Genomic DNA, 12,769 nt, shown 5'->3' with positions numbered 1-12,769 from the left:
GACGCGGGGCTGCCGCTGCCGCCCGCGGAGTTTCGCAGTTTTCCATCCCGCCGGTCCCGCGGCCCTCCCAGCAGAGATTCCGAGTTCATGCCCGAGAGCCCCGGTGCCTCAGGAGCAGCCCAGGCGTGGGAAAGCAGCCTGGGAAGCCTGTCCAGCTGGGACACGGGAGCTGAGGATGCAGTGGAAGATCTGACTTTAGGCGACTGGGCGCTCTGGGCAACTGGTGTCAGACTGTGAAGGTGTAACTATGTACCTTTTTGGCAGCGAGGATTACGAAGCGGTAAGATGTAAACTAAGGGGGTTTTTTTCTCAGTTGTTATTTACTTTTAATGTTCCTGTCTCAGAGTTTATTGGGCAACTTTGCGGTTTTGTCTGTGGTTGAACTTTTGTAGTCACCAATTCACTTGCTTTTTAAATAGGACATTTTTCTTCAAGTTCTTCAAGTAGTGAGATACTATTTGCTAGATACAACTGAATTTTCTTTCCTTGTCCTGTTTATTGCATTGTGGTGATATTGAAAATGTTTAACTACTGAGCATTATGAGGCTGTTTGGGCTTTTGGAGTTAAGCAAACCCATGCCTCCAAATAATTCAGAATTTGTCTCATACTTTGTAATGTAGATAGACTACAAGGAGCTTATGGAACTGGCCTTAATAGAGTGTTTGTGGGGATGTTGCCAAACCATTTCTTTTGTACAGTTCAAAGCATGTCATTGTAATGTACTGCAATGTCCATCAAAAGAGCTAGCTTAAAAAACCCCAAACACACCCACATTAAAATCTGATACTCTTTAGTTGAGTATGTGTGTAAAACAGTGTTTGAAATAAGTTGATGATGTCAGAGAAGACCAGAAGGAAACCACTAATAGCTCCACACTGTTGTGTGACATAAAAGTCTGACATAAAAGTTTACAATTTTGCAGCCTGTGGTTCAAGTGCTACGTTGTAAGCAAAATGGATGGATTCTTCCACCCACACACATTTGTGACTGAGTCCAAAGGAGCTTTGGGCAAAAATGACACTGAAAAATATCTATGAACTCTACTATAGGACATCAAAATAAATTTCACGTGCTAAAAAGTGGCACATTCTTTGCATATAACTGGCAATTGCAAATGTTTTGTTTTGATTATTGAAGTTGCTCTTTGAAATATGAAAGGGCCTTTTATGGCAGTCTGGGTTCTACAACACATTTCAAAGAATTAATTTAGTTATTTTGGATTATTTTTCTTTTTTTTTTTTCCCTTTTTTAAATTCCAATCAGCTATGCTTTTGAGATGCAAGAAATGTAGAAGACATTCAGGAAAATAATTTAAGTGCAGCTGTCTGTGCATTGAACTCGTTTGTGTGTGTATGACTTGCACAAACTTTCACAAACAAAGCTAGGGAACTGAAAAGAACTTAGTTTTTCCAAAGCAGTAAGCCACATCACTGGCATTGCAGTGATTATGCTATAGAACATTTACTTGTGTATAAAGATTATAAAGCAAAAGAGAGTGTCAAACTTTGAAGCTTTTTTTTTTTTTTTAATTGGTTACATTTAGATATTTGTAAAGCATTGCAAATCTCTCTTAACAGATTTTTTGCATTTTGCTCTTCATTCCATTGTATCCTGTGAAGTTATTTCCTGGTTTATACAGCAAATGAGTCTGAAATTTTAAAATTTCTTGAAAATAACCTAGATGACTGAAGAATGATGTTAGAGCTTTGGATTCAAATCTCAATCTTTCTCTGATGCTGTTTCAGCTTCTAAAAAATATGGAAGTATTCTGTGTCATAGAAAGTAGTTTAATGTTTGAGACACCTTTCCCAGGCAGGTGGGCCATCTCATTCCAGTCCCTTTTCTACTACAAAGTTGTGCAAAGTGAAATAACATCAATAGAAAAAGTAAGGAGTCCACCATTAATTGTGTGGGGTTGGAGTTTTGTAATTTTTTTTTTCTTTTGTTCTCTTTGATATCTCTGTAGGTCCCTGAAACTGCAGTGTAATGATCTGCTCAAACAAAATGTGTCACTAAGTGCAAACTAAAATATAATTTGGGTTTTTTCTTCTTTAGAGCAAGATAGTTCAGGGGAAAATAGGGATGCACTTTTTTGGTGTTATTTTGGTAGCCAGACTACCAAACTACAAACCAAGATGTTTGCTTTACTCAGTGATAAGTAAAATAGAATAGATGGTGTACATAAAGCTTGAAGAACACTTTTATTGTTCAGCAAAAGCTAAATTAATGTGAAACTTCTATCTGTACAGATCTGTTGTTCATGAAGCCATATGCTCTGCTCTGTGGAAAAGGCATTTGTTTCATCTTCCCACACAATTATTTGAGTGACTGAAGGACAAAGTGAGTGAAAAGTGAGAGTGAAGAATTTCAGGGTTTAAGTTTACTATTAATTTAAAGCAATTTAAAACAGGTTTAAGGCATTCTATCTATGCTTATAAAATTTGATTTTTATCCTAGGGAGGAGACCACTGATGAAAAGAAACATAGCATCATTAAAGCATCTCTTAGAGGAATTCAGTAAATCCATCTCTTAAAGCTCAATCTTTAAGCAGAGTAATAGAGAAGTGGAACTGTATGTGACCACTGTTCGCATTTCATACGTGCACGCGAATGTCCACGTGAGCATGCACATGCACGTGCAGAAATGTGAGTATCTGAAGTGATACTCCAACTCAGTTGAATTTAATAGCAAAATGCCAATGCCACAGACTGGTACTCCCAGCTTTTGCATCTGGTGTCCACTTTGCATTCTTTTTGTTCCTGTGTGTAAACAAGCTTGGGTTATTAGCTTACTCTGAGTGCATAGTAAGTCTAGATATCTGACAGCACTGATAGTCAACTTTGATGCCATCTCCTACCAAGCTCAGCTAACAAAGATAATATTGCTTAAGAACCAGTTATCAACAGAAAAAAGCTGGGGTTTATGACCACTTCATATTAAGAATAAGAACAAAGTGTCATGACATAGTGACAAAAGCTACATTTTTGAAATTAATAATAAAACCAGGCAGCAGTGGTCATTTCCTATTTCCATTAGTATTTTAATAAATATTCTAACTTGGCATGCACAGTGTGTTTCACATTACATTTTAGAACTTCAGGTAGATGCTTATTAAGGTGTTTATGACTGATGAAATAAACATATAGTATCTTTTTAGGCATTCCTTGCCACATACCTGGCAAAGTAGATCTGTTTAACTATAGTAAGCGATTTTATTTCATAAATACAGGAAACTGTAAGAAGCTGCAGATCCAGCAGTCTCATTTGTGGCTGTAATTTGTTTGTTCATAACTTTTCCTGTTTGTTTGCGAAATAAACCTCTGGTTAAAGCGAATAAATAAATAAACCAAACAGAATTGGAGTAGTTCCTCAAAAATGAAGCAGAAAGAAGCTCCTTTTCACAGATGTCTGGTAGATCGTAGTCTGCATTACCCTCCCAACACAAAAGCATCTAAAACTTACTCCCAACAGTCCTTTGAGTTCCACATAAGGGATGGTGGGACTCTAGACGGTGCTTGCATGTTTGGGAGGCTCTCCTGTGCCCCCAGGCTACACTTTGCCCAGCAGAGCATTTCCCTGTGGCTGCAGAGCATCTGCTCTTCCTTCCTCAGGTGGGCCTTGCCAGGGCTCTGGGTGCTGGGCACCTCCAGCCGCATCCCTCCAGCCTTCCTGGAGCCCTGGTGGAGGTGTTCCAGTGCTGATGGCACCGACTTGTCCCCAGTTGGGCACGGGACACCTTTAGTGTTTCATCACGCTTTCCTGATGGCAGTCTGGCCTGGCAGAGACTTCGGGCTCTGTTGTGTTAGCATAATCCAACACTGTGATGGTAAGTGTAGGGTTAATTATGATTTCTTCTGCAAAAAACCTAATCATTGGAAAGCTATATTTTTAGCAGAGTAATTCAGAGGCAGCAAGAAGTTTTCTTGGTGATTAGTCATTTAAGAAAAATAATTTAATTTCATTCACTCTGTTGCATGCAACTTTCAGACTTTTGCAATCAGTTTTTAACTTTCCTAAGAAACTCAAAACTTAGCTTTTTTTGATCTCCATAGATATTTTTCTTGGAAAATATCCGTACAAAGAGTGGGAAACCTCTATATAAGTCCAGTGAATTGGTTGTGATGTCCAGAGCATATGTTTTGGTTGCCTTGGAAATCCAGCATTTGTCACTTGTGTTCTCCAGGCAAAAGTTTTGAACTTGTCTATTTAAATTAAAGCTTCACTTCCATTGAGTTTGCCTATGTCCTCTTGCAGGATGGAGTACTTCTTATGGATTATTAAGTATGATGTTGATAAATGCCAGTTTTACTCATGGCTCCTGCCTGGCAGAATTATCTTCTAAAAAGTATGAAAATCTGTCTGCTAAATTTCTAAAGAAGGTGAATATCTTGAAACAGTCAAATGTCATTCACGTTTGAGAAGAGTTACTTTCTGACTGCTCTTCATAAATCAGACAAATCTCAATTCTGTGTGTACAGGCATTCTGCTGAGAGGGCTAATTTTGCTGTGTCCAGGGAAAACCCCACCTCTCCTAGAAACAAATAGGGAGAACACAATGATGTGCTTATTCTGAGACATTGCTACTTACCTTATTTCAGAAACTGAGTGAAGGGAGAAAAGGATGTTGTTTGAGATTGAAGAGAGTCACTTGTAACTGTTTAGCAACAGTAGTTTTCATCATACTGTGGATTGACCTGGGAATGTATCTGAAAATCATAAATCAGAATTGCTTCTTTGGGAACCTCTCCCTTGAATTGCATATTTATTATGACAAGGACAGTTCTGCAAATTGCGTGTGGCAGAACACTGTAAAAATTTAACCATAAGGTTTTGGAATGACCTTTCCATGTTCACCTTAGTTCAACCTAAGGCAACAACATCTAATGTTATGTTCAGAGAGATAAGTTGTACAACTTGTGAGTGTAACTTGAAGTACAGACTTGAAAGGCAGTCAAATTCAATTCAGTCTCTGAGGTTTGCTTCAGAGCCGTGAGTCCGTCCTTTGACAAAACCCTTGATATTTTGATTCTTTAAATTTTAGGAGACACTTGATTTGTTTCTAGTGACAATAGCACTTGGTTAATTTTCAACTGTAAATATTGTACAGATGCACAAGGAATGGAGTTATTCATGCCTAAAACCATGTGTTCAGTGAGAAGTACTCTTATGTGGAGGAAAGAAGTGCTTATACGTGAAGATAGATGGGCTCACATCCAGAGCTGGATGTAAATTTGTGAAACAGTCACCCTTAGCAAGCCTTTTTCCTGTGGATTCTCTGCAGCAGCCAAAGTGTAGAAGCAATACAGTTCTCTTTTCCTAAATTGGAAAAATGAGGGTCATTCTGTATGGCATCATTCCCCATGACTAGCTCAGAGACATCGCAGCTGTGTTTTAAGCACTGCATATGAGTTTTGGGACTTCCCCAAGGGAAGCCTGGGAGAGCTGCTGGTTTCGATCCTGTAGCAGAGTGGCTCCTGAAACAGTTTCAGTTTAGAATAGGGAAACACTAGAGAGGAAAACCTTAATAAAACAATGCAGAGGAAAGTATTGATCATTTTTGTGTTACTTCCAAGACACCAAGTGTACTTCCCAGTTAGTGATTTGCACAACTGTAGTGACCGTACTTTTTTCCCCAGAGAAAAAACAGTGTTCAATCTAACCTCCTGTAGTTTATGTGAAGTAGATTTTTAATAATGATGTTACTGTTTGACCTTCATATCACTCCTGTTTCCTTGCCTCCTGTCTTTAATTTGAATTTCAGTGACTGAGGATGGAGACTATTTTTGACAGTATATTGAAGGTATTTATAGTGTATGTGACCTTCCCCTACCTCTGGGCCCACAATCCAACACATGAACAGTCAATAAAAAGATGGGGAGCTCTGTGGAAGCCAAGGGTGGAGGCACAAGGTGTAGGCCCTGTTATGTACGTGAGTCTGTGAGCAGTGGATAATCTGTCCCTCATGTAGAACTCAGAATACCTGGTTCATAACATGGGGTCCTGGGGTGCATGGAGCTCTGGGAGATTAAAGACAAGGTTTCTCCCTTCAGGAAATAACTTTTAGAAATAGATACTTCCAACAAAAAATATGAGGCAAGTCAATGACTGCAATTTATCTGGATCCTTTTGCACTGGTTTAGTGCCGAGTGGTGTCTGAACGCAATGAAGGAAGGGAATGAGCATATCTCTTATTGTGGAAGAGGATCATGGTGAGTGCATCATGTTTGAGAAGCAGGTTTGTGCCTGAGGCACCTGTGAAATCAAGCAGTTTTTGACATTTAGAAACCAACCTCACTGACCAGCTCCAGGTGATGAAATAGAAAATGAGAAATTTGTTTCTGTTTAAGGAGTAGAGGGTAAGAGAAGTGGAGTGTGGAAATTGGGCTGGGTTGGCAGGACCAGTACAGTTTACCTCACAAACATGAAGAAAATGTAACAAAATCAAAGTAGTTAAAAATCATATACACAGATGATGTGGGCGAACAGCCTTGTGAACACTTGTCACAAAATCACAGGGTGGTTGACAGTGGAAGACATCTCTGGAGGTCATCTGGTCCAATCCTCCTGCTCAGACAGGGCCACTTAGAGCCGGGGGCACAGGACCATTTCCAGGCTGCTTTTGAGTATCTGCAAGGATAGGGAGACTCCGCAACCTCCCTGGACACCCTGTGGCGCTTCTCAGCCACCCTCATGGTAAAACATTCCTATGTTCTGAGGGAATCTTCTGTGTTTCAGTTTGTGCCCACTGCCTCTGGTCTTGTCACTGGACCCCACTGAGAAGAGCCTGGTTCCATCCTCTGTACCTTCCCTTCAACTATTTATATACAAAAAGCCCGGAGCCTTTTCCTCTCCTGGCTGAAAGTCCCAGCTCTCTCGGCCTTTCCTTATGTAAGACATGCTTCAGTCCCTTCATCATCTTTGTGACCTTTTATTGGAATCTCTCCAGAATGTCCATGCCTCCCTTTTACCGGGGAGCCAGGAACTGGATACATCACTCCAGGTGTGGCCTCACCAGTGCTGAGTGTTTTGTTTGTGTTTTTTTATCATAGCTCCCTTTTTTGGTTTTTGTTTCCATTACTTACTACAAGATGGAAGATGAAGGTGGAAGCAAAGGGTAGAGATGAGTGGAGCGTGCCCCCCACCAAACTTCTTGAGGGAGCTCTGAACCTCTCAGCTACTTTTCCATTTGCGAGACAGCAGTGGGAAGGAGGGAAGGAAGTCTCTCACAGGACCTGGCTTCTGAGTGTATTGAGAGCACCAAGTCCTGATGAAATCTGTAAATTCATCTGTTGGTCTTGGTTTCAGTTAATTTCCATCTGAAGGAAATGGCCATGGTAATGACCTATTTCCGGGCAATGCGCTGATCAACCTCATGCTGCACGAGGCAGTTTATGTCAGTGATGTGAGCCAGCATGGACTTTGAAAAAAACAAAATAACCTATCAGGAATACTTGAGTTCTTCTATTCCATATTCATTTACTTTACAGGTCTTGATATTAAAAAAATGGCTATTTTTCAGTGAGGAATTTGAATGAAGCTAGTGTAGCCATAACAAGTGCTAATGATAGGAGCAGTAATCTAGGCAGGGCAGTACAGAGTTAACAACAGGCTAGTTGATTGGGCTTCTCTGATTTATGTAGCTACATACTTAATTCTTGGATTCCTCTGCACACCTTGTGTGTGTGTGTGTGTGTGTGTGTGTATGTGTTTCCAGGCTTTTGGGAATTATTTACAACTTCCTCCCTGTTACGCCACATATATTCATAGTTCTTATTTGATTAGATGTCAGGAGACGTCTCTCAGCTAGAGAAGTCTTCTGGGTAAAAGATACTAATGGCATGTGGTTTAAGTCAATTTATATAGGGCTTGGGGTGGAGCCCTACATGCAAAAGTTAAGATATTTAGAAGAAGGTGGCTTGAATGTCTTTAGTTAAAGAAATGGGACATGCATATGCTGTGCATGAATATGGTACAAAATAAATCCAGATCTTGCAGGGACCCCGATGTTCTGCTTCTAACAATAGCATTATTTTAAAGTTTGATTTCCAGTTAAGTATTTGTGACATGCATTTTGATGTCTGCGTTGTTTAGCCTGTGGAAGGATGTAAGGTAGCAGAAGGGGTAGCAGAAGGGTTAGCAGAAGATGTTTTATGTGCAAAATTGAAATCGTGACTTCCCTACAGCACATATGGAAAGCTAAAGTCAAGAAGGCATGTTCGCGCTGTCTGCCATCCGCGCCTGCTTGCCTGGTGCAGCAGACTGCCTGTTTTAGATGCTCTATCCTGGGTAGCACAACTACTCTCCCATCAATGGTGTGTGAGATGGTGTCTGGCAGTCTAGATAGCTTGTTGCTCTCTTGACCTTTCAAAGCTCTAGCAGTTACAAGAGCTCAATTAAGCACTCCTAGCAGGCAGGCTGGATATAGTCCACCAGCATGTTGATAGAAACCTTCCACACAGGGAAACCAAGGGCCAAAAATCCCATTTCAGATTATCTGAAGTTTCTTTGATAGTCTTTTTGGGGCACAAGTCCTTTGTTTTCTCCTTTGTTTTCTCCTTTGTTTTCTCCTTTGTTTTCTCCTTTGTTTTCTCCTTTGTTTTCTTTTCTTTTACAGTTGAGGTTGTGTGTTTATGTCTGTTTGGGAATATGTTTTTGTTTTCCAGTTGGTGATAATAAGTGAAATGATTTGTTCTGGTGAACAAATTCAGAAACAGCTGATGAGAGCAAATCTATAATTTATTTTTATTTAATATTGGCTCTCAGGAAGGCTATCACAGAGAAAGAATCCATCTACCTCTTTATTGAAGCCATGGACATCTATCTTTGTGAAGACATGTCTTCTCTAAATTATAAACAAACTCCAGCAACTGGACTGACTAAATGAAATGCTGTTTGTTTACTTACACTGCATGTTACTTTGCAGATAATGACTTCAGCTGATGAATAAGTATTACAAAATCCTGAGGATAGGTAACACATCTTTAATAGGAATCATCAATTCTTTTTTCAGCAAGTCGTTTATTTACGCAGCAGCGGGTAATGACAGCCATGCTTGTTTATTATTGTTTATTATTTGATACATATCTGACGAGATTAATGTCTAAGATTCTGCCAGGAGAAAATTTAGCAAAACTTGGATGTTTTCACTGCAGTAACTACAGAACCATAGGAACCAGATGTTTTAAAAGTTTTTTTTCTGAGAAACGAAAGATTAAAATCTCTGGGAAATTCTCCTGTGCACATTTCATTGTACATTGTCATTTACAACACAGTGTGATTCTATATGTTTTAATTTAGCAATGCGTAGGACTTTCTGGCATTTAAAATTCTAGAATTCCGTACTATATTTTATGGTTTGCAACAGACTTTTAGAGTTGTGTTAGAGTTTACAAACCAGTCAAATGGAGTTAATAAGAATTGGGTTTAACACTTCATTTTTTTACTTTTTTAAGGCAATTTCTGTGTTTTTTACAAATATCTATACAGATATTTTTATTAAAAATAAATTCTTTAAATCAAAGTATTTTTTATTGGTATAAGAAAATAAATTTTTTTTCAGGAATCCAAAATGAGAGTGCTTCTTACTCAGCTTTTGCTGAGGTCTAAGGGCAGGTAGACCATTACAAGAATTTTTAAGCAGAGGGAACAATAATAGGCCAGCTTATGGGAGCAAGGCTGATACATTAATACTACTAGTTGATTATCATAAGAACATAACTGCATTTCAAGGCTATTCCCTTAAATAACAACTAAGTAGGACAGGAAAAAGATATTTACATCTCTTTTTATAAAGTATATTTGCCTGAAAGGAAGTGACAAACTTAGTTTTGTCTTCACTGGAGGTACTTGAAATTTATTATATGTGCAGAAATGGGCTTTACTAAAATTGACTTTGCACTTAACTTCATAGACTTGTTTCTATCTGCTTGTGGAGGCAGCTCAGCAGGCTAATTTTGGAGGCTAAATGTCAAACTTCAGAGTTTTTTATCCTAAGATGTTAATTACTCTTAGGATTTCTTTACTTTTTTATCTGGTGTAGGAGATTAAAAACTAAAACTCCTTGTAAAATTGCAAAATTTTAATCCATGGAGATTGTCAAAACTCAACTAGACACAGCCCTGAGTAATCTGCTGTGGCTTTGAATATGGTGCTATTGAGCAGGAGGCTGGACTAGATGATAGTCTGGTTCATTGAGAGAATGCAGGCTATATAAAAGTCTTCAGGGCACAGAGGAGGAATCCCCATGTTTTTTACATCATAAGTTAAAACTCACTCTTAGAAGTTTTCATCTTGTCCAGCAGTTGCCCGTGATTTAGTTCCCATTACTGAAGGACGCCCAGTATAATTCTGAAATTTTAGGCCTTTAATATCTAATTCACTGTGATTCTTTTGCCTTCATTTGGATTCCAGGTAAATATGGGGATAATATCTGTAAAGTGAGATATGAAAGAGGCATTAGATTTTTGCTCAAATATAGTCAATTTATCATATATATCACATTGTGGTTTACCCCATATATTTAAGAAAGTTGTGTTCTGCTTCCCTTAATTCCTTTTAAAATGGAATAATTTGTATTGTGTGCTGTAATTCTGTTATTCATTATAGACATCCTGGCAAGAACATGGGTGGCCTTCAGACATGCTGAAGTGAAATCATAAGGTTCCCTGTACAAGACCCTAGTACCATATGTGAAATTTTGATTTTGCTGATTGACGTTTCACTTGAACTTGACAGTGAGAAAATGCTTTTTTCTTTTAAATACCCACCACATACACCTATTCCTGACAACTTAAGCTGCTTTTCCTTCTAAGAGTTTTCCTATGCATGCGTGAATGTTATCCCCCTCCTCTCCTGCCAGGAACATAGATTTGTTAGGAAAAATGAATAATTCAGTTCAGCCATGTCTTTTAATACAAAATAATGTTCTCATCACATGGATCCAGAGGTTCAGTGGAATTTTCAGGCAAGAACATCTGGGAGATGGGACTGTCTTGGTGTGCTGAGGGAGAAAACATAATTCAGCTGATACCATTTCCTATAGCTATCTTTGCCTTGTCACCACAGGGATAAAATTTGAGATATTCCTGTAATCAAATGCCTCCCAGTAAAATGCATACATTTAAAAAAAAATCCAAATACTGCAAATTGTGCTGTTTTGCTTAGGGTTATTTTAAATAAAACTGGACATCTGTGTCTGTAAGTGTGGTGGGAGAGATTAGTCCTGCCAGTTAGACAACGTGTTTTGTGGATCCACTTGACTGGTAACAATTAGAAGTGTTGTCCCTGCACTTCTCTGGTAGATTTTATGATGTGAATGCAATGCTATTCCATTTAAATAAGGTCTGTTTTAGAATAATCAAGAGAGGAAACAAGAAGGAACTGCTATGAAGATCATAGGCTATGATGATTTTGAAAATTAACAGGAATAAAAAATACCAATGCCTTTTCAAATCACGAAAAGATCCAGGTCTGCAAACAACTGACAAAACACAAGAGGCTATAAAAGAACACACTTGTGTTACTGTGCCAACTTAAGCAACAAACATTTCCTTTTCTTCTGCATGATGAAAGAAACAATAAGCCATGATTCTTTTTTTAAGCATTGTAAACTTAAAAACTTTGAACAGGAAGGGAGATGCTAACTGTATGAATTACTGCTGATGATTGATGGAATAACTGTTACAAAAGGAATAATGGAAGGAGAGCAGTGCAAATCTAGAGTGACATTCTGGTTTACTTAAATGAAAGTTTTCAATATTTTGTAATAAGTGTTTTAGCCTAATTGAAATCAGTTAAGAATAAGTTTAAAATTAAAAAAGAAATATAAATAAGATACCAAGTCCCTTTTTTTTTTCTCCAAAATTGAGTTTAGCTGGCATAATATTGAGAGCCAGGAAGATTTCTTTAAGTGTGAAAATCCAGTCTTGAATTTAGTGGTGACTTCTGACTTTTACCTGACCAGGGAATGCAGCATTGCGTCTCGAGAGTCTTGGAGGGGTTTTGAGTAGAAATGTATTTGAACTGTGGTATAGCAGAGCATATACAATCTACTGAGTGGGCCCTAGGTGTGACCTCGGAAAGGTGATGCATCTCGGGTTTCTTTAGCATTTTTAAATTTTTTTCTGCCCATACCTACTTTGGGGACTGCCTTCATGTAAAGCTGGGTGAACACAGAGCGCCTGTTGAATGCTTGTAAGCAGAAAAAAACCAGTTGTGGGATTAGCTCTGCTATGTGCTTCAATTAAGAAGCCTAGAACCTCTGGATATTTATTGGCTGGCTTTAATGGAAAGCTTCATAGAGAACAGAGGTGATTAAATCTTACAAAAATGTGTATTGTTAATAAAAACCAAAAGGAAGATAGTCTGTTATGGCAGCCATATATAACAAATAACATTGAGGTAATTTTTTTTGTTTCATGGTATTTTTATATGGTACTTTTCGTCCTAGAAAGGATATCATTCTGCTTTTGTGATCTCTGTTGCTAAACTGGAGCATGGCAAGAACTAGCAAAAGTTCAGGAATGCTCATTGACCTGCCATCCATCTCTTACATGCTTGAAATATTCTCTCATATTTTTCTCATATTACCCTGATATTTCTCCTCTTGAAGCTTTGTCCTTCTTTGCTACTTTGTCATGGTGCTCCTCCTCTGGGTAATATCAATGATGCCCATCATCCACCTACCTACTTTTTGCTGCTCCTTGTTCACTCTCTTTATCTTTAGAACTCTAATCAAAATATGAGTTGCCTTCCTAATTAGCACAGCA

General features: G+C 38.5%; 1 protein-coding gene across 8 annotated transcripts in view; it reads left to right on the top strand.

The window, feature by feature from the left end:
• Positions 1-12,769, top strand: part of CACNB2 (calcium voltage-gated channel auxiliary subunit beta 2) — a 231,219-nt gene that overhangs the window by 128,409 nt on the left and 90,041 nt on the right. Inside the window, exon 1 of one of the 8 annotated variants that reach the window (XM_017729189.1) lies at positions 7-280. The exons of the other annotated variants lie outside the window; for them this stretch is intronic. Coding sequence (XP_017584678.1) covers positions 248-280 — 33 coding nt within the window. The 5' untranslated portion in view covers positions 7-247. Of the gene's footprint in view, positions 1-6; positions 281-12,769 lie in introns of those variants that run through there. 8 annotated transcript variants of the gene reach the window in all.

The sequence above is a fragment of the Corvus brachyrhynchos genome, unplaced genomic scaffold (assembly GCF_000691975.1).
Source record: "Corvus brachyrhynchos isolate BGI_N302 unplaced genomic scaffold, ASM69197v1 scaffold142, whole genome shotgun sequence".
Lineage (NCBI taxonomy): Eukaryota > Metazoa > Chordata > Aves > Passeriformes > Corvidae > Corvus > Corvus brachyrhynchos.
Note: the sequence above shows the minus strand (reverse complement) of the source record. Positions and strands in the feature narration are given on the sequence as shown.